This window comes from Rhodamnia argentea, chromosome 5, assembly GCF_020921035.1.
Source record: "Rhodamnia argentea isolate NSW1041297 chromosome 5, ASM2092103v1, whole genome shotgun sequence".
NCBI lineage: Eukaryota > Viridiplantae > Streptophyta > Magnoliopsida > Myrtales > Myrtaceae > Rhodamnia > Rhodamnia argentea.
Genome location: NC_063154.1, coordinates 4,199,209 through 4,221,331, shown reverse-complemented (window position 1 = coordinate 4,221,331; position 22,123 = coordinate 4,199,209). Strand labels below are relative to the sequence as shown.

The 22,123-nt window shown below is 39.9% G+C and overlaps 3 protein-coding genes across 4 annotated transcripts; 1 reads left to right on the top strand and 2 right to left on the bottom strand.

The window, feature by feature from the left end:
* Window positions 1-875: 875 nt before the first annotated feature.
* On the bottom strand, window positions 876-5,640 carry LOC115753595 (glycerol-3-phosphate dehydrogenase SDP6, mitochondrial). The gene is made up of 7 exons (XM_030692270.2): window positions 5,186-5,640; window positions 4,408-4,881; window positions 3,385-3,716; window positions 2,687-2,847; window positions 2,243-2,501; window positions 1,171-1,473; window positions 876-1,068 (listed from the first exon to the last, which is right to left on the bottom strand). The coding sequence occupies exons 1-6, from the start codon at window positions 5,550-5,552 to the stop codon at window positions 1,174-1,176; spliced, it is 1,893 nt and encodes a 630-aa protein (XP_030548130.1). The 5' UTR covers window positions 5,553-5,640; the 3' UTR covers window positions 876-1,068; window positions 1,171-1,173.
* A 2,638-nt stretch (window positions 5,641-8,278) lies between these two features.
* On the top strand, window positions 8,279-16,488 carry LOC115752797 (vacuolar protein-sorting-associated protein 33 homolog). 2 transcript variants are annotated; one of them, XR_007198299.1, is made up of 23 exons: window positions 8,279-8,449; window positions 8,567-8,606; window positions 8,791-8,871; window positions 9,425-9,619; window positions 9,719-9,829; window positions 9,939-10,004; window positions 10,154-10,261; window positions 10,352-10,396; window positions 10,847-10,903; window positions 11,480-11,574; window positions 11,928-11,979; window positions 12,088-12,144; window positions 12,343-12,405; window positions 12,496-12,602; window positions 13,201-13,323; window positions 13,573-13,654; window positions 13,741-13,811; window positions 13,970-14,050; window positions 14,525-14,582; window positions 14,891-14,946; window positions 15,618-15,711; window positions 15,800-15,888; window positions 16,051-16,488. XR_007198299.1 is itself a non-coding variant. In XM_030691170.2 (22 exons), the coding sequence occupies exons 1-22, from the start codon at window positions 8,397-8,399 to the stop codon at window positions 16,138-16,140; spliced, it is 1,785 nt and encodes a 594-aa protein (XP_030547030.1). In that variant the 5' UTR covers window positions 8,281-8,396; the 3' UTR covers window positions 16,141-16,488. The 2 variants fall into 2 exon arrangements, 1 of the variants encoding a protein (XP_030547030.1); XM_030691170.2 differs by lacking the exon at window positions 15,800-15,888 and having other exon boundaries at window positions 8,281-8,449.
* Window positions 16,489-17,240: 752 nt separating this feature from the next.
* On the bottom strand, window positions 17,241-20,520 carry LOC115751916 (U-box domain-containing protein 14). Its single transcript, XM_030689930.2, has 4 exons — window positions 19,983-20,520; window positions 19,243-19,359; window positions 18,575-18,988; window positions 17,241-18,483 (listed from the first exon to the last, which is right to left on the bottom strand). Exons 1-4 carry the CDS (start codon window positions 20,265-20,267, stop codon window positions 17,410-17,412), a joined length of 1,890 nt encoding a protein of 629 aa, XP_030545790.1. The 5' UTR covers window positions 20,268-20,520; the 3' UTR covers window positions 17,241-17,409.
* Between the last annotated feature and the right edge of the window lie 1,603 nt (window positions 20,521-22,123).

Here is a 22,123-nt window from a genome sequence, read left to right as displayed (position 1 = left end):
AAAAATTTTGAAATGAGAGTTAACCGAGTATACTTAAAATTCAAGTAAAAATTAGTATTTTTTATGAGATAAAAAAAGTTTATGATAGAATTATATTAGACTCAAAGTTAGGGCGTTTATGGGATTTTAAAAAAGTTAGGATAAAATTAAGATTAAATTTAAAATTTGAAACTTTTTAGGGTGCTAGGCCGTATTCTTCCGCAGCTACTTTTCTCTTTTTGTCTTTTTCTGGACATCGTAAATGGAACTCCAGTTTTCAACTTTCATTTTGTCCTAAAAATTGACCCCACGACTTTTGCAAATGCCATTTATTTTTCAATATTTCTAAAGGCAAGTTACTTACGAGAAATCTCGAAGCTAACGTGGGTTGATTATTTATTTTATGGGTTTCATATACAACATCGCAACATGTAATATTTCACCCTCCTAATTCATGATAGTGTGAATAAATATTTGCATTGCGCATTCCTAAATAGCGACAGGCAATACAAGATAGTATATTGGAGAAAGCTTTAAAAAGCTAATTTTGTTTTCTACTATACATAGCACTGTCGATGCACGACGTAGATAATATATAACATTGTCGAAGATTATCTATAGTCCATTTGTTCATATCCTATAAGCATAATGGAAATCCTAAAAGCTCGTGGGCTAAAGTCACAGATTCTAACCATGTTCTTTTCATTAGTAACCTTCAAATCGTGTTGCTAAATCTCGAATTTGTAGAATATAACGTACGGAATAAATAGCACTAATATAACCCTGGAAAATAGCATAGGATAATGCTGGTGGAAAGTCAGAAATTGTGAAATGCGAGCAAATTGCAGATCATAGAAGGTAAAAAAAAAAAATATAACTACGCTTGCGGAAAATCAGAAGCCCCAATTTATTAAACGCCAAAAGAATCAGAAGTATAATTCTGGCTTTCTAATGCATGAAGGAGCCGATTATAAAGAAATAAACAAATCACAAAAGAAAAAAAAAAAAAAAAACAAATATATCCTTCTCGATTTGTCATGGACCGTGATAAAGTCAAATCCACATTATCCCCCATTCTCGGCCACAGTCCTGAAACAACAGGGGCAATTCATTCAATCCATCAGCATCGATCTAACCTGGTGAACCAGTAAGACTCCGAAACACTGAAGCAGCAAACGTGATGAAATGCACCTGTTACTTGTGTTTCCCGTCATGAAATTGCGCGTTTCTCGATGACTTGAAAGTTTCCAAAAATTCTTTTGCCTTCTGTAGCTCTCGCTTCTTCCTCGACTTGTCCCATTGGTGCTCCGTCGCAAGTATCTCGATAACTCGAGGCAGCGCCCGGCCGGCTGCATCGGTGTCAAGAAATGCGAGTCTCGATCTCCTGGCGATGAAATCAATGGCAGATTCACAGTACTCGTATCGAGCACAGTAGGCAACTTCAGCCTCTAGAAAAGGATATCCATGTGCCAACCTCTTACCCAAACCTTCATCCTTAAAGTACACAAAAGAGAGTAATGTGAGAATGATCCATGAACTTGAAGTTCAATCACCCAATGTGATGGACTAGTTGAAGATTCCAAGTGTCCAATCAGCAAATAAAATATCAAAATCGGCTATGCTAGATAACATTTCTGAACTTGGGTACCGTGAAAAGGCAAAGAGAAAACCGCGGAAGAAATTACTGGATTCCAACAAACTTAGTTGCAGAAATGATGTGTTTCAAATGCTGTGCATATGTTCTCAAATATGAACAAGGCAACTAAACAGCTCGCCTGCAAGAAACCAAGACCAAAACAGCAGTTACCTAACATAAGACCAGAATGTGTACAAAATTTTTCAGCTTAATGCCATAATCAGAACTGCAAAACCCTTGAGTCACAACTATAAATCAAAAACTCAGTCACACAACGGACCAACTAGCTTTTGGGATGTTCCTACCATCTTTAATGGCAATCATCAGGATTAGCCGCTACCAAAACAACATTACCACTAGAACCTCCGAGCCTTAATATGTTTGCTAGAGTAAAAGCTCAAAAAAAGATCAAGGATTTATTATTCAGACTTCTATAAGATGGTGCAGAAAATATTGATAGTCTTCGCGTCCATCATCCTTCAAACATTGTTGTAGACACTAACAACAGTTGTCTCAAACCACGAGTATAAAAAGCAATAATTCACAGATGGATATACCAGCATGTGCAAGTACTAAAGTTTTCTGGTATTAAAAGGAAGACATAATTCTAATAGCAAGAAGTTAAACCTGAGCTATAGCTGCCACTCTTTCAGCAAAAGTTCCATATGCACGAGACAAATGCTTGGCTGCAGTAGTGTCCATCACCCCAGGAACAACTTTACCACCATATGTCCTTTTCATGCGTACATATTGCTGAGCAAGCACTGTAAAAGATGCAGGATCCCATCCCTCTCCCCCAACCAGTCGGAGGTTGTTAGTAAGACATTCATTAGCCGGCTTTAGCTTTCCAGACCGGATAGCTGCATTAACTGCATCTTCCGCCATGCTGAAACTCATTACATCAATATAAATACTAGTCGATAGAGCTAGCGAAACAACGATTGCGCCGCAACAGCAACACTAAGTACATTAGCCAAATCTAATGTAGATTAGTTGGGGTTCTGTAGCTAGTAAATAACATCGCAATTAGGTGGTAAAACCACAAGAAGAACCATGAAACTAAAATGGTACCTCCGATATGTAGTCCACTTTCCACCTGTGATGGTGACTAAACCTGGGTAATCTTCACACACAACATGATCTCTAGATATGCTCTCAGTATTTTTGGCCGAGGGATCCATTGCCAATGGGCGGATACCACTCCATGCAGAGAGAACATCCATGCGTCTTACCTAAATTAGGCAAAAATCCTTCAAATCCCAGAAACAAGTCAAATATATGGGAAGGAACCAAAGTGCTTAAAAAATCAATAGTATCCTCGTGCTTTCAAAGACCACTTAATAAAATTCTCAACAACAAGGACTAATGACAATTATGCCTAGATATTCGCGCAGCTTTTGACACGTTATTAGTTCAATCAATACTACCACGCATTACCAACCCAAATGATGAAAGTTTAGACCACATAACCCATAATGTAATTTATGTACTTATGTACAAACTAAAAGATTCGGTAATAATCCAGCACAGCATATAATCTTCACCTTCTAAAACTGAAATCAGAACTCACACAACTGAAAGTTATGGTTCCACTTTCAGCAGGGAAAAACTAATTAAATCACGTCCAAGAAAAAGCTCCAGTTCGTGATATTACTGACATATGTCAAACATCATAAGTAAAGGATCGTTTAAACAAACTTAATTCCCAGGAAATTCACAACCAACGTTGCATTTAGATGAAGAAACTGAAACAGGTAATAAAACCCAACCTTGACATTAAGGTAATCACAGATGGCATCAAGTATAAATTGAATCTCGTCTTCATGAGGTTCAGGTAGCATTGTGATTGTAGTGTTAGAGTCTGTAGTGCCCGCGACAGTTCTCCCCAACCACGGAAGCATGAAAACAACTCTTCCATCTTTAGTTTTAGGAACAATCAAGCCCATGCCTTCTGGAGAGTAGTAGTCAGGGAGGACAATGTGTACACCACTGCTAGGACAGATCATTGGCTGTGCATCTGCTTTAGCCATCTTCCTTACAGAGTCGCAAAAAGCGCCGGCAGCATTGACAACAACTTTTGCATATGTGTCAAACTCTTGACCTAAGTACAAAGGTCAGCAAGCCATTAAATTAAGAAATACTAGAACTATGAGGGAAAATCAATACAGTACTTAAGGAACAATTACTAAAGAAAAAGACTGATCAAACAAACAAACTGGAAAAATGCAAAACAAACGGAATTTGTTAATTGGAAGAATCCCGATCTAAACTCCAGGTAAATTTTTAAGTTAAAGAGGTCCATGACAATTCTGGTTAGAACCACAAATCTTTCGTATGAATATTTTTGAAGAACATTAAGTCATATGTATGCTCAAAGTCTGGATTTACACACACAAAAAATGAGACAAATGAAGATTCCGAAACACAGTCTGTATTCTTTCTTCTGGCATATACGTGACCAACTGTAACCAATTGTCCATCCCAATCCTCCTAGAAGAATTAAGGTCAATCAAGCCAAAGCAATAACGTCTTCACAAATTGATTTAACTCTATAGAATTACAAAAATTTCCTCAATTTGGAAAGATTTGCTTTTTTCCACGAGATATTTGAGTATGAAAACCACACTTCTTTCGACCAAAAAAAAAAAAAAACCAAACTTCTGAATAGGATCAGATGTACTTAAAGACAAAATCATCAAATGGAAAATTTGCATCTGGGGATCCCCGGGTGCAGAGCTGAAAACCCTGTAATACTTGCTTCAAAGGACACAACAAAAATTTCCTAAATGTACCTGATAGATTGTCTCGAATCCTGGCACCAATTATTCGTTCACTGACTTCATCCTTAAGAAAGGAAACCACTTCTGCATGGTTGAGAACTGCTGCGCCAGCTAAGGCAGCCGTACATGCTAATCCAACATTGAGCCTTGAGTCATTCATTTGCCCATCATAGTACACCACTGTGCCCTTTAGTACACGATCCTTGCCTTTCCTTGCAAGAGTCGGGAAAAGTTCCGCAGATTCTTGTGCAGAATAATATCTAGATAAGTGCAAAAGGCGCGCTCCTGCTACCAAATCGTATAGCTTCAACCCCATCCAGAAGTACACAACCTCAAACCAGTTAAAGCACGGTGTCATGCAGGGTAAAGCATGGCACAGGTGTGGGGCATTCTCAATGACCTGTTTTCGCTCCTCGAGTGCATGGAAAACTAGCTTCAGTTGCCCATAGTCAAGATTGAACACAGCCTTTTCAAGATATCGAACCCCTACAAAACAAGATTACCATGAGTTGTATTAAAAAAAGGAATGAAGATGAAAGCTTCGTTTAAAGAATATCAATACTGGAAGTAGGACAAGAACAGGGGAATAAACGATGAGCTGAACATAATGTATGATGCAATCGAAAGGATCCAATTTCTTCCATAGTCTGGAACCTTAAAGCATATAAAATTCAGATTCACCAATCTAAACGCACTCACTAGGAGTTGTGACCACAAAAAAAAAATTGCTAGGAGCAAATATTCATGACCAGTGCACGCATCCAATCTCGTCTTAGTTTGAATTCAGTACCTCCATGGATCAGCTTCGTCGACCGAGAAGAAGTGCCGGACGAGAAATCCTCTCTCTCGACGAGTCCAACGCGCAGGCCACGAGTGGTGGCGTCCAGAGCGACGCCACAGCCGGTGGCCCCGCCGCCGATCACAAGAATGTCGAGCGGGTTGGCGGAGCTGGCGCCGATGAGGGCCGATTCCTGGACGGCTCGCGGCGGGACTGCGGCGTTGGGATCGACGATCCTCCGCCTCACGGCGTCGAGGCCGGGTCCGCCGCCGCGATCGGAGGACGCGATGGATGGAGTGAGGGACGTGCAGGCGGCAGCGGTGGCCGCGACGGTGGCGATGCCGGCGAGGCGGCGGAGGCGAGCGCCGGTGGTGGCCATCGGGGAGAGGAGCGGTGTGGTGGTGGCAGGAAAAGAGTGGGAATCAGTTATGGTGGGAGATGATGAGGAGGACTTGCCTCGAGAATCGGATTCTTCAGCGGATCTTGTAATATTATATCACCATAATACCACTTCCCATTTCCAAAGAAATTTACGCTTTCATTGCAGCTGTATTCCTTTCGCGAAAAAATGAAGGTTTTATGAAAAAAATCTCATTAAAATTATCGTTCGTATTTTTTAAAATACTTTTTTTGTCAATAATAATTTATATCTAAATATTATCATAAACTATACAAATATTTTTCACTCAGTAATTTATCGAAGCGATACAAATGAGCATATTTAAAAATATTCAAAGTCATTTATTTTTCGTTAAATAAACTCATCCTACATTTATTATAGAGATAATAAAATACATGTGTCATTAATTCAACCATTTATGTATAAGGATTAATTTCTACCGACAAAAAACTTAAGAGTACTTTCCTTTTTTTTTGGTCCAAGAGAGTACTTTCCTTTAATAAACCTTTTTTCACTAATTCATGACATGTGGATTCGGCATTTGGGGAATGTCCTTGGTTAAATGTAAATGTCTTTAGCCTAAATAGCTTCGAGGAAATGTAAGACTGTTTGGTATGTGTCTTTTGATATATTTCTTTGTAAAGCAAAAAAAAAAAAAAACACTTTAAAGTGAAAAAAAGAAAAGAAAAGAGAGCAACGAATCTCGATCCCTCCTCTCGAATTTAGCCGTACTCAACTCGACCTCTAATCTCGAATCTAGAGTTGTTCGAGCCCTAGATATTGGACCTTGGGCTCGCTTGACAATCGATTGAGCTTGATTGGGTCGGCGACGATCACAAGTGGCTCGTTCATTTGGTGGTCGAGCGACGCGGGATCGATACAAGGGGGCTCGTTGGTGTTGGTGGCTTATTATCGCCAAGTGAGGTGACGAAAATGCTCAAAGTCCAAAATAGGTCCCTATCTGCCTTGAGCTTTTAGCTTTTCCCAGCATTTCAAATACTAGCATTTGGCTAATGGAGTTTCAAAAACACTCATCAAACACCTTATATATGTTTTTTCAAATGGACTTTGGACCTCTAAAGTTTTTTAGGAAAGCTGAACCAAACGCGCCCGACGAATGCCATGTGACGGGAATATTCTAAATTTTCGAACAAGATAGGGATGCAAGAGTAATTTACAAGCGGTGGGCCCGAGGGGGCGCGGGGCAGTGGTCATGGGCCTCATGGCTCGTGAGCCACCCACCGCCCTCCTCCCTCTTTTTATTTATTACTTTGAAAATGGGCGGCCCGACGTTGAATGCGTAACCGAGTTTCACTTGTCGCCGTCCGTGGCCTTTGATGTGAATTTAAGAATCATAATGTGTCCAGTTCATTTTCAGGAGTCTTTAGCCTTTCCTTAGAAAGTTCCGGCGGTGGGATTGAGAGCTTCCCTCCCGTCGTTTTGCTTATCATGTCGTGCGTATCCATGACCACAATTAATAAAGCGGGGAGAATATTCCAAATAAGGGCTTGAAATTCTCTCGGTCTTTTTTTTTTCAAATAATGATATGAAGCGCTTTCATTTTTTTCAATTAAGAGTCCGAAGTAGTCATGATAATTCCAAATAATGGCATGACCTCATTGGCCAATTAAATATTTTCGCCGGTCAAGAGCATTTCCATCCAAAAATAATTGTAATTTTAAATGATTTTATTCTATTTTTTCTCATTTCTTTTTTTTTTCTTTACTATCGTTGGCGAGGGCCTAGTGGCGACCCTTACTCAGATCCGGCGAAGACCGGCCTCCCCCGTGGCTAGCAAGAGCAACCCTCGCCCAACCCTCTCTAGGTCGGCCATTGACAAAAAGAAAAGAAAAGAAAAAGACGAAAATGTTCTTACCGGCCGGGAAGGTTAAACCCTCACTTGAAACAAGGTCCACTTAATATTCTTATTTGCAAAAAATGAGAGCACATCACACATTTATTTGAAACAATGTCTCCTTGAGGGTCTTTATGTGAGAAAATGAGAGCATTTCATCCTCTTATTGAAATTTTCCCTAAAGTGATCACGCCCCCCAATTCTCTAATCGTGTGGTGACCAACACGTCTCTAGCGACGTTGCTTAGGGATGATCTATTTCAAGATGGTGAATAGGTACACATCACGAAACCCGGAACAACCCATGCACCGCATGGGTAGCTAGTAACTTCCTATTGAAACATCCTATTAAAACACGGTAAATAGTTAAACATAGCAAACAAAAACACATGGTCGGTTCGCAGTGCCGTAGGCTTTCTACAAGCATCCAATGGATATACATATCAGTTGAATAGAACATATTGAAACAATTAGCTTGCTACGAGACTGTTTGTCCATGCCACGAAGAAGAAAAAGATTGGAGGCATAGTATGACCTAGTTCCGTGGGCTTGGTCTCGTTCCACACAAAGTATTGGGAACCGGACCAGTTATTTTCGATTTCAAAAATTGTGAAATCGAGAATCACTCAGTTTCGACCGGTTTGATACGGTATGGTCCGGTTCCAGTTCGGGTTGGATGCTCCTTCTAACCGACCCTCATTGAATAAAATACGAGAGAAGGATCCACGAATAAACAAAATAGGCGCAACCCGAAAGAGGCCCAAAAGGAGGAGCGAGTCCAGCCCGGCAAGGCAACAGGAACAAGCCCAGGTCCGTTGCCAGCCCGAATGAGGCTTGAGATGATCGTCGTCGCCGTCTTTCCCCTCTCTCTCCCTCTCTCTCTCTCTCTCTTCTCTCTGATGATCATCTGTCCTCCGACGAGGCACTGCGGTTGAACAGGGACGATTCGACTCTCTCTCTTCGGCTCGAATGGCTCAGATGCCGAACCTGGACAATGCTCCTATCAATCTCGCGTCAATCAGGCACTCATCGCTTTCCCGACTCATGGTCGATGTCTTCGTTTTTTGATCGACTCTGCTCATCGGCGTTGTGTTTTTTTTTTTTTTCCTTTTTAATTCTGCTTCGTTCGTCGGAATCAGGGATCAGTCGCAGAAGGAGCTCATAACCATCCTGAAAAACGTGAGTCCTTCTGTTTTGAGCTCGTCGCGTTGAGCTCGATTATGTGCAGTCTGCTTTTTCTCTGCAATAGCTGTGCGTCCAGCTCCTGTCCAATTTCTGGTTCCTTAGCCGTCGCGCTTGCTTGTATTTGAAATTGGAGCTTTCATTTGTATGATGACTTGTTGAAGTTTTGGTGTTTTCTCAGATCCGGGGGAGGAAGTGTTTGGTTGTCGATCAGAAGCTCAGTGGCTCGCTATCTCTAATCATCCAAACTTCACTTCTCAAGGCAAGGATGTTGCATAGTTTATGGTCAATGACTCTTGTTTGTCTGGGGAAAAAACACTACGGACAATGAATTCGTCGTTCGCATCAAGGCTTACAATGTGTGGAGAAACTAAGAAGAGTATATGGCTTCTGTATTATGCTCTGCTCTGACTTACTGAGTTTCTTCCAAATGAATAAGAGGTGTCAAGCGGGTGGGGCTGATCGAATATGGTCCAACCCATATTGACCCATTTAACCCGTATTGGTCTATTTTTCATGCTATACAAATTTAGTGGCCCATACCCAACCTGACCTATATTGTTAAAACACTTCAATATTGAAATCTAGTTTAGAGAGAATGGTTTCTTATACATATATATATATATATATATATATATATATATAAAACTAATTTTTTTTATAATTTTCTTAGTTAATCTACTTATGACCTATTTAAAACTTATTTATGACGCATTAAGTTTCTAAATAATAAATGGGTTATAGACCCATTTTGCCACCTCTAGAAATGATGTATCCTTGCTTGGAGCTCAGTTGATGGATGGTTGTTGTGACAGGAGCATGGCGTGGAGTTGAGGCATCTTTCCGCTGAACCAATTCAAACTGAATGTACCAAAATTGTTTACCTCGTTCGGGCTCAACTTGATCTTTTGAAATTTATATGCTCGCACATTCACAACGATCAATCGAAAGGGTTTCAGAGGGAGTACTATGTTTATTTTGTTCCTCGCCGAGCTGTAGCTTGTGAGAAGGTATGAAAATTTGGCATCTTTGCCATGCACAAAGGATGAAATGACTGCTAGCGATATTCTCTTCTGAGTAACTGGTAAAGTTTGTCATTTGCTGTGCAGATTTTTGAGGAGGAAAAAGTTCATCAGTTGTTGACCATTGGGGACTACCCGTTATACCTCATTCCTTTGGACGAGGATATCCTATCATTCGAACTGGACCTTGCTTATAAAGTATGGATAAACTCTAGTTCATTAGCTGATGTGCACCACTACCACAATAGAATTCCTTCTAGTAAGATTGTCTACTTACTCCCTTTTTCTCATTTTTCCTCTTTGATAGGAGAGCCTAGTCGATGGTGATACAAGCTCACTCTGGCATATTGCGAAAGCCATTCACAAGCTTGAGGTGTAAAATTGTTATGTATACCATTATAAGAGGCTTTTGAGCTTCAGCATTTACTTCTTTCCTTCCTTGTATGAATTGCATGGGAATTGATGTGATCCTCTCGTGATGATTTCTGATCCTGTTGTGATGTTGAGTAATTTGATTGACAGTTTGCTTTCGGGGTGATACCGAATGTCAGAGCTAAGGGCAAAGCCTCAGTTCGAGTCGCAGACATACTTAATCGGATGCAAGCAGAGGAACCAGTCAATTCATCTGATGTAATAATGCATAGCTTTTGTAAGCTTAGTGGTACTTTAGCCATACCATCTGTTTAATTCCGTGTACTTGTCTTCTTGATATTATTGCAGATTGTGGTGCCGGAGATAAATACTCTTATTCTTCTTGATAGGGAGGTAATTGCGGTTCCAGTTTTAATTTATGTTCTTTTGGAGGCGAATTGTAATCAATCATTTCTCACTTGAGGAGGAACAATATTATTTCATGATTATGAAGTGCAAGGACATAGATATTCCACTAACTTGGGAGGATCTGCTCTGGCAGACTTGTAAAGATTTAGGAACCAGATCAGACTATTTTAACCCAAATTTTAGGCTTATGGAAGATGAATTGTCTTCTATTTAGTTAAATGTGCTTCTGAATGTGCCACAAACCGTCCACTGCGGGGAAAAGAGGGAGGGGGGGGGGGTGACTGACAGGGCAATTGTTTTGCCAAGAGCATCCTCTTCAGAGATCATGTGACATTGACTGCAAGATCATGCGGTTTCATGGATTTCATTTAAACGTGACACCAATGTCTGATTGATACTGGAAGCGTGATTAAAAGCTTAACGTTTTGGTTGCAGGTTGACATGGTTACTCCCATGTGTTCTCAGTTAACCTATGAAGGACTGTTGGACGAGGTAAATTGACGTTTGGTACTTTTTGCAGTCTCTAATAGGGTTCAATACCTTTAATTTAGATGCATAATTAGCTGCTAAAGTCCAACTTAGTTGTATACACAGTCCCTTCACTTTTATTTTATTCAATTGCAAATCAAGTAAAGGTAATGCATTCAGTCAGCGAAATAAAAAATCAAGAATCCAGTTGGAGGCTGCATCAAAGTAGAATGATCACTAATGGATTTTTCCTGAAGAATTAGGTGTATATATGTTATCAGAAAACTTCTCTGAAAAAATTAGGCTGAAACTATTGTCGATAGTTCAGATTGACTTATCCAAAAAGAATGCTAATGAGTTCTGTTGTGATATAGAGGAAGTAATTGCAGTTGGTTGTACTCTATATTTCTTTTTTGAAGTATTTTTGGTATTTGCCAAAACCTGAGTTGTTTGACCATCGAATGGTTGACCGTGGACATTTAGACATTGTACGCTAGCAAATGTGCTTTAATAGCTATTTGAACACATTCAGAAGGCAAGTGCTGTTTTTCCTTTATTGTCATATCAGTAAGTTATCTCTAACACTTCCGAGTTTGGCAGTTTTTACATGTGAACAATGGTTCAGTGGAGCTTGATGCCTCCATCATGGGTGTTCAACAAGAGGGCAAAAAAATGAAAGTTCCACTTAATTCTAGGTGAGATATATAGCTTACCGCTGCTGCAGCTATTATATCCTCAGCTGATAGATACTGTTTGGACGAGACTATGCCATCCTAGCATTTGATTTGCGTGGCTTACTTTTGAGAAGCACTTTTTATGTGATCCACTTGCTTGTAGTTCATATAGCTGCTTATACATTGCATGTGTTGTGTAGTGTAGTTACTTTATCGTTCCTTGTTTGTTTTTAGCTGGGAAAAAAAAAGAAATTAAGTATGTTGCATTCATGTGTTGGTTTTCACTTCTCTTTTGCTCGGTAATGTCAAAGGTTCATCCATCCTCCTTTCATATTCCCTGATCCAGTGACAATTGTTTCTGTTTTGAACTTTAGTGACAAGCTTTACAAGGAGATACGAGATCTCAACTTCGAAGTTGTTGTCCAGGTTGACTTATCATCTTATGTTGCCTCGTACTATGATTGTACTATCTTTGCTTTGAGGTCATGTCCTTGGATGTTCCATGTCTTAGTTCCAACTGCAGTTTGCTTGCAGGTTTTACGTCAAAAAGCAACATCAATGAAGCAAGATTATACGGAGATGACAACTACCGTAAGTCGACTTCGTTCTGATCACATGTGCCTATGTTTCACTGGCCTCAGGGATCGTCGACTTCTAGTTCCTTTTTCCGCTGACAGAATGTGATAGCCTTCGTATATATATTTTGTAGCTGTAATTGTCTGTCACTAGAAGCTTTTAGTTCGTGTAGCTTGAGAGATGATCTGAAAAGTTTTCTCACACTGCATACAGACTCAGACAGTTTCAGAGTTGAAGGATTTTGTAAAGAAGCTCAATTCGCTACCTGAAATGACTGTAAGTACTGTTGCCTTTTATTTTGGCCTTTGCTCATTTGCTAATTGCTTGAGTTCAATTATATTATTGTGCTTTACTTTCTCTTTTCAGAGGCACATAAATCTCGCTCAGCATTTATCATCTTTCACATCTAAGCCATCATTTCTTGCACGACTTGACATGGAACACACAATGGTTGAGGCTCAGAGTTATGACATGTAAGCTAATTCTTTGAATGTACCTCTTATGAAAAACCCAGCATGTACTTTCTTTCACAAATTTCTATTTTTTTATTTTATTTTGTTAAGGTGTAGATCCCTTTGTAGTGAAAGTTGCATTTTACTCGGTTTTACTGGCTAAGTATTCCTCTTAAGGCATGGAAAATGACATCTTTGCTCCTGTCTTACTCTGACAATACTCTCAAGTCCAAGGTCCTCCTCTGCCCCATACATTTGCATCTTCATATATTTATCTTCTATTGTTTTGATGTCATATAATCTGATTTTAATTACCATGGAGGATGTATGGCGGTTGATATCATTATATTAGACATAATTTCTGAGTGATCCATGTTCTTCCATTTGGCTTCCTATTCCAATAGAATAGATTGGTGGGACTGGTTTTTTCCCGTACATGTACAACCATAGATAGTTACGGGGATTAAAGTGAAAGAATTTCATCGTTTTGAAGAGGAAGAAATTGGTTTTTGATGAGTGATTCTTTTTTCTCCTTTAGATTTCTTTTTGTTACTTGCTGCCAGAGTTTTCTCATACTAAACTTTCTTTTTGCTATCTGTTATATAATATTCGAATGCAGTTGCTTTGAGTACATTGAAGAAATGATCCATAAGCAGGAACCTCTTATCGACATCCTGCGAATGCTCATATTGTTATCCATTACAAATGGGGGGCTGCCGAAGAAGCATTTTGATTATTTAAGGCAAGTACGACACTTTTACCAATTTTGAGTTTTTTGTTCTTTTCACTATAGTTGGGAAGCTAGAGAAAGGGTGGGGAAAGAAAATTTGAGGATAAAGTTTTAAATTTCCCCTTCTCCTTCCCTCTCACAAAGAAATTTCAAAATCTCATTTTCCACTCCAATTTTCATCCCCTCACCTTTTTTGAACTTTCCAAACAGAGCCTTAGTATTCCCATGTTTAAATTTGGTAGTATCATTATCTTGTTTCAGGAGGGAGCTACTTCATAGCTATGGTTTTGAGCACATGGCTACACTGAACAATTTGGAAAAAGCTGGACTGCTGAAAAAGCAGGTATGATTTCTTCACCAAGTGCTTTTACCTCTAACAAGGTATTCAATTAATAAATGTTGATTGGTCTGTCTTGTCCAATACTGCAGGAGTCAAAGAGCAATTGGCTGGCAATAAAACGCGCTCTGCATCTCGTAGTTGAAGATACTGACACAGCCAAGTACTATCATTCTTCAGCTCATTCTCTGGTTCTAATTTTTCACATTGAACACGTTGTGCTGTTACCATTGATTTTTGCTTGATAGCTATCCTTCTTCTTTTTTTCACAATTGTCTCATTGCACTTGTGACTGAGTTTTGAAGTTACTCTATTCTGCAGTCCCAATGATATTGCCTATGTATTTTCTGGATATGCGCCGCTTAGCGTTCGGCTTGTTCAGAATGCTATTCGATCTGGTTGGTGAGTTTTTATCTGATGAATCTCGCATATATTTTGTATTCAGTGAGTTGGATTACCTTTTAGCTTCTGTTATTTCCATGCCAGAAATACCATAAATTTCTTGCTTTAATCTACATAAGCCTCAATGACCCAAAAATACAGAAAGAAATCTGCATGAGCCTTTTTCAGTTTTGCTTGCAAGTTGAAGTCAATTGATGCATGGTGAGCCTTTTTCGATGAATCCAAATTTGAGATGTTATCGTGCACAAGTTTAAGGTTTTAGTATTAGGAATAGCGAGTATCTTTGTCCTGGTTTAAATTCTAGTCATTATATACTGGCTGATAGTGTCTGTTTTAAACATTACTTATATGCTTTAATGACCCAAAACCAAAGGCTCAGCCCATCATTTCCCAAGTATTTTGTATTTTCATATTTTCGAGAAGCTCACTTCAGCCACTTCTTACTCAACAGTTTATTTTATGTATGACTTGTAGGCGTCCCATTGAAGAGATCTTAAGAATGCTACCAGGACCCCATTCAGAATCAAAGAGAGTAAGTACTATGTTACGTTTATCATTTCTCTGCCAAGTTTCTTGGTTGCTGCTATTTCTTCACTTCATTTTCCTCACTGATTATGTTCATGCTTCATACTCTAGCTGTTATTGGATGATTTTTTTGGCTTATTTCGTAGTTCTTATCCTAAGAGACCATGTGCATTTGTTTCATCAGGAACATGTGGATGCCAGTCCTGTACCTTTGTGCAATTTGATGGGTCTTCTTGAGATTTATTTGAGGGTCAACTATTGAGGGCTTGTGTCGTCGTGTGTGTTTGTCTGATATTCTTTCTGCTATGTCTGCAGAGTAGGTTTGCAAGCAGTCAATCATATGATTCGATGCAAGATGCTTCGGTTGACAAGTAATTTCCATTTATTTCAAACAATATGGCTCTGCTTAAGTTGGCATGTTTTCTTTATTTTCCTTTTCGCAATTTGTTGCCACAAGATAAACTTCGGTGGTATTTTGGAGGTAAGATTTTACAATTTTCCGTACAGCTTGTAGGTTGGGATTTTGGTGAAATAATACTTACCATCTCTGTTTGATTTCTTTTTAAATGGTTACTATTCTGACTAAGTTTGCAGTAGGATACTACTTTAGCTAGCAAAATAAATTGATCTCATGGTTGACTTATCTGTATAAATTTGAAGATGAACGCTCATGAGACTAGATAATAGCCGCAAGCAAAAAATTATGCCTACTCCTATCAATCAACAGAAGAGTTAAAATTAAAACTCATTTTCCTCTTTCCTTTAGTGGAAAATTTTAATGATGCTGGAGAAGGTATCTTCTTGATCAGATAGTCTGATCGTTTACCACGCATCCTGTATGGAGAGTTTGTTTTTTCTCTCTTTTCCAAGTCTCTTTTGCCTCCGTCCACAGTGAGACAGTTTCATGACCGGTCTAATGATAAAGAGTAAACATATGCAAGTGGTACTTTCTTTAGAATTGGTCCATAATAAATGCTATAACTTTGAAATTTTTACAATATCCTGGCGCAACTATAGTTCTTATGACACTTCAATTTGCCAGAGCGACTGGAGGAAGACGCTCCTTGGTACTTGTTGTTTTCGTGGGAGGAGTAACATTCGCTGAGATTTCTGCTCTACGATTCCTCAGTGCTCAGGTGCTTGTTGTCAATTATGGATTTGTCAGTATTCTCTTGCAGATTGTACAGATAACCTATGCAATTCATTTTAAAAGTAATTGTTCAGTCTGTAATCGCTGGCTGTTAGTGGGTCAAATTGGTGTTCTTGAAGCTGCTAGTTGTAAAACTTGAAGCAGAGTCTAATGCACGAAAGAGGCGTTTTGTCAATTCTAATTAGTTTAGGTCACTTTGTTCTTTCTGTGGCTTTTCTATTAGCGGTTGGGACATTAAAGATGGAAGTATTAAGTTGGCTACAAGTCATGCAATGTCTTCACGATGATTTCATTACACTAAATATTTCCCCTGTTTTGCCTGCAGGAGGGGATGGCATATGATATAATCGTGGGCACTACAAAACTAGTCAGCGGTCAAACCCTGACCGAAACATTTGTCCAGAGCATGGGTTGACTGATGATTCTTTTCTCCGCTGATGTCCAGTCATGCTCTCGAGTAGAGTTTTGCGATTTTGTATTGTGCAGGTGATACGAGATTTCATGATTGAGCGGTTTTCGAGATCATGTAATTTATTTTCTGCCCCCTCAGCTTTCATCTTGATTATGTGAGGAGAAAAGAATGTTAACCTCCTCTTCAAAGAAACTGGACCGCTAAAGTCGTCGCAACTGAGAACTCCACATGCTAATATGAGTGGAGGCGAGAAGGCTCGGGCGGAGAAACAATAGGGTGCTACTCTGATCTTTTGGATGTGATTTAATCGCCATTGTAAAGACCAAGTAGATGCCACGATTCTTTGCTTTATATCACAACTTGTACACGAATCAGCCCCGCCATTTCATGCGATAGTATCGCGCTCGACTGATATATGGAGCTTGATATACGGAACGCACCTCTTGACTGAGGGACTGATATCTTTCAGTTGAGGTGAGGTAGAGGCATAAAGGCATCGCACGGGCGCCATCCGGTCTCTGCTTTTCAACTTCCCTCTTATCCGGCCTCGCGGCTATTTATCCCGGCACGGAAAGGGCTTTACATTCTAGCGTCATTCTAGCTCACGCGCTCTCTACTCTGAGGAATCAGAGTTTATTTTCCTTCCATTCATTCGTCAACAAAAAGAGTGTGCTAAATGAAAATGAAGTATTTTCGGAACGGTCGCGGGTTTGCTTGTGCGAGAGGGTTGACTCAAAAGGATTCTCAAGAGTGTTGAACAGATTTAGTTTCGTTCTCTCATCTTTCGTTTTTGTGTTAAGCCTGTACAAAGGCTGAGGGCACTGAAGAGCCAAACGCTGCTTTGTTGCCCCTACCCCTTATACAAGAATGACGGATTTTACTCATCCAGCGTTTCTTCCGATCCCTCCTCCCTGGTGTAATGACCTCCTCAGTCCACGCTGAACGTGTCCTGTACTGCCAGGTCGAAATCAGCGAGAGCAAAGGTTTTTGTCCCGACGTAGACTTTTCACCTTTGTTTCTCTAAGGCAAGTGGCGGTCGCGGAGGTAAAAGGAAGAGTAGCGTCTTCGACTATCTCAGGGGCCGGGAAGTTTAACAGCGAGGGTAGAAAAATCGTGGACCGAACCTGTCATGCACACTGCCGTGCGGGTATCAAATTATGTACATGATGAAACGGAATTAATACGTGCAAGAATCTTTCTTCGCCCGACACTCTTCCCTGTACCTTACGTTTCTTTAAACAACTCCATAACCACTCTCACCAGAAACCCGTGTCACAAATCAGGAGCTGTCTCGGCTCGTTGGATAAGCTCCAGTAGAGTCCCGGCTTTTCTCTTGGCACGGTCAGTGCCACTCTCCATTAGTTCCTTCAGTACCTCCTCTGCTCCAAGATCTTTCGCAAATTTTAGCTGCTCTAGATCACCCGAGCACAGAGACCAAAGCACTGCCGCCGCATTCTCTCGATTCCGGGGCGAACCGGTCCTTATAACCTCCACCAGCACAGGGATGGGCTCAGCTTGACTGATTGCCATCTTTCCTTCTTGATGACTCGCAAGGATCGCTAGGATCGCCAATGCTTCATCCACCATCCCTCCCCCAGCATCCTTCAGCAGTCTCATGAGCGGCCCCACGATACCGGCCTTTATGGCCCTTGCCTTGTTCCCCTGATAGATTGAAAGATTAAAGATTGCAGTAGCAGCATCCTTCTTTCCTCTGGGAGTGCCTTCACATAGCAATTTTATAAGGGCAGGAATAGCTCCGGCTGCTCCAATGGCCACCTTGTTCTCATCAATTACCGATAAACTGAAAAGAGTGGCGGCAGCATTTTCTCTTGCCTCCATGCTTCCGTTTTTCAGTACATCCACAATGTCAGGTATAGCCCCTGCATTTACTATTGTCCCTTTGTTACTATCGTTTATAGAAAGATTGAGCAGGGCAGTAACAGCGTGCTCCTGGGTTCGGGAATCTGGTGAGGATAATAGATCAACAAGGAGTGGAATCGCTCCTGCCTCCGCAATGCACACTCTATTATCTGCATTCCTCTTTGCGAGCAATCGGAGCTCCCCTGCAGCCCCTCTTTGTTGGTCCTGATTCCCATCGGCTAGTTTCTCTAACAAGGCATTGATAGCGGCCCGATCGCATTCAGAAGCAACACGGCCAGATCTCTTGCTTCTGCCTTTTCCCTGCTTTTCTGGAAGCTCGACACCATTGCTCTCGCACCATAAAGCAATCAAACTCTTCAGAACATAATTAGGTGTTAAGGCTGTGTGCAGTAGCGTCTGCTGGGTTTTGGGACACGTCTTATGCCCTGCATCAAGCCACCTCTGGATGCACGATCTTTCATATGTCTGCAAAATAAGAGAATCGATGTGATAACTACAAAGCAATGAACAAGAATGGCACGAAATTATCGAAATGCGAAGGATAACCATGATGTACCTGTCCAGTGGATACTATAACCGGATCTTTCATCAACTCAAGAGATATTGGGCACCGGAAATCATCCGGAATAACAGGGGATCTGTGCTTTAACAAGCCCTTCTCACTCTCCGAGGGATCCACTTCAGGATTTTCCCTGATAACAGAGTCGTTCAACTTTCTAAGCAGCCATGCCATTTTCTCAAAGGAGTCTGCTGGCTCATCAACATTTGAAATAATCAGTTCATGGATAGCAAGCGATTCTTTCTTTAGATCATTTATAGTCTTCAATTGAAGCTTTTCTGAGAGCCGTTTCAGCACTGCTAGGTCTGGTTCCTTCTCCTTCTGAACTATATCTAAGTCCATCACCAGCTGTAAATCAGGCAAGTCCATTCTTCCATTTGCCCTTGTAAATTGGGCATGCACCAGTTCAATCTGCACAATGTCAAAGGAACTTTGTCTTGAAATTCTATAAATCAACATATGTGAAGGATAACTTTTTGCACAATCATTCCCAGTTTTCCAATTTGCATCACATCAGTGGAGGGAACGCTACACCTTTTTCCCTCCACTTAAAAGTCCAAGCATTGAAAATCAGTGTACTGTACGACTCGATCATGTATGCAATTCATGGAAGAAATACATCAGACAAAGAAATTACGAACATATGTTACAATCAGAAATCTTACCTGTTCTCGAACTTCCCCTGATATATCTAGTCTCTCATAAGGGATCATACTCAAAGCAGCTTCAATTTGTCCTGTCAACTGATGGAATTTCGTGGCGTTCTTGTCAATTTGAAAAGCCTGGAGTATGATATATGAAAAAGAAAATGCTCAGTGAGAAAGAACAACCTACAGGTTACATCAACTGAAGATTTCATTTCGGAAACCAAAAAGAGATCTACCGGTGCTTAGTTTAGTAAAATGCTCGAGTAATATACGAATCAATGGAGCAAAAGAAGCAAAGAATTGTATGCCATGACATTGAAAGTTTCCTCATGTCATGAAAACTGCAGCTGGTAGAAAATGGTGCCCCTATGTTCAATCAGAAAATAATATGAAGAATTTGCGGCAAGCAACTAATCATCATGAACTTGCAGACCTACTTACTTTCTTAGACTCAGAGGTAGAGGAATTAAGGTTCAAAGTTCAATGGGGCTCTCTCACCCACAAAAAATAAGCATCTCCACACACCCTCGAAGCACACAAGCTGCAATCAAGCATCACAAAACCCGGCCTAAATGACCAAAACTCAACTAAGCCTTGCACAGCCGCTCGCGACGCTCGACAAAGCTAAAATTCACATCCCACGCCACCAAATTAACCAAAACTCAAAATTTCACCAGCAAAAACCATCACGACGAGGCCAATTCATCCATTTTAGAACAACCCCTCAACCACATCACTTGGTAACAACGACCCCTTACCTGGTACAGCTTACTCCCTTGATTAACCGATCGCAACACCGCCACGGCAGAATCCAGAGCGGCTCCCAGCATCTCGAACCCTCTCCGATCTCCCTCCCCAATCTCTCCGCCGCCGTCCTTCAACTCCTCGAACAGAGGGCTCAGCAGCTTTACCCTGCGCACCAGATTGCCGTACATCCTCTTGCAACAGTTCCTGCACTCCGGCAAGCTCGCGATCTCCTTGATCGACTCCACGAGCCGGCTCGGCGACGACGGCTCATCGCTCCGCCAATCCCCCGTCTCCATCGGCGGCAAAAGGACCAAGAAAAAAGCCAACAACAAAGCAGCAGCGGCCGCGAATCAGTCGCCGAAACGAGCTTGAGCCGACGAATTCGAGGTCAACGAGAGAGAATCAGACGGAAGGAATTCGATGAGAGCTTGGTCCGACGAGGAGGTTCGAGTTTGGATTTGGAAACGCGTATTAAGAAGGAGGAGGAGGATGAGAAGAGGAGGAGGTTAATGACAGTCATAAGCTTCATGCTTGAAATGATGACCGAGTCTCCTGTTTGTTCTTTCGGCTGTTTTGACTGCTGGTAAGGATTGAGACTTGAAGTGGGAGATCACGATGACGTCACCCGTGACGGAAGCTTTTGGGGGCCAATTTACATATTAGCACATAATAAATTTTAGGGTTAATATCACGAAAAACTTCAAATTGATACATTTCTGACAAATTTATCTCAAATTATTTTTTTTACCACGAAAAATCCCAAACTTATACACTCGTGCTAAATTTACTCTAAACTATTTTTTTTACCACAAAAAATTATAAACTGATATATTTATGACAAATTTACCCTAAATTAATTATTTTGACCATGAAAAATTTCAAACTGGCACACCTGTAATAAATTTATCTTTCATTAAATTGGGTTAATACTATGAAAAATCTTAAATTAATACACCTGCGACAAATATATGATAAAAATCCAAAATTGTTACATCCGTTAATTGCTATGTATCATCCAACTCAGCAATTCAACTGTTAGATTTAACAAAAACTAATAGCAAATAAATATGTCGCAGATGTACCAGTTTCAAGTAAATTTGTCACAAGTGTATCGGTTTAGAATTTTTGCGAGTCAAAAAAATAATATGGGGTAAATTTGTCAAAAATGTACTAATTCAAAATTTTATGTGGTATTAACCCCAAAATTTATTATTATTTTCCTCGCATTTGTCCTTTCTTGGTAACCTTTTATGCCTTTCGTGCTCTCTCTTTTTTGTCTTTTTTTTTTATATTGCGTAACTGTCCAATTTTTCTCGATTCATTGGGCCGTGGTAATGAAAAATAATTGCTTAGATGGTTGAGAAATACAAGTGAAATTTTTTGATGAATAAAGTATGTACGTTACTCCTTTAGCAAAGCTTATTACCGCATATTACGAAAAACTTCAAATTGATACATCCGTGACAAATTTATCCCAAACTATTTTTTTTTTACCACGAAAAATCCTAAACTTATACACCCGTGATAAATTTACCCTAAACTATTTTTTTGACCACAAAAAATTATAAACTAATATATTTATGATAAATTTACCCTAAATTAATTATTTTGACCACGAAAAATTTCAAACTGACACACCCGTAATAAATTTATCCTCCATTAAATTAGGTTAATACCATGAAAAATCTTAAATTAATACACCTGTGACAAATATAGGATAAAAATCCAAAATTGTTACACTCGTTAATTGCCATGTATCATCCAACTTAGCAATTCGATTGTTAAATTTAACGAAAAATAATAGCAAATAAATATGTCACAAATGTACCGGTTTAAGGTAAATTTGTCACAAGTATATCGGTTTAGAATTTTTGGCGATCAAAAAAATAATGAGGGGATAAATTTGTCAAAGATGTATCAATTTAAAATTTTATGTGGTATTAACCCCAAATTTTATTATTATTTTCCTCACATTTGTCCTTTCTTGGTAACCTTTTATGCCTTCTGTGCTCTCTTTTTTCTGTCTTTTTTTTTTTTATTGCGTAACTGTCCAATTTTTCTCGATTCATTGGGCCGTGGTAATGAAAAATAATTGCTTAGATTGTTGAGAAATACAGGTGAAAATTTTTTATGAATAAAGTATGTACGTTAC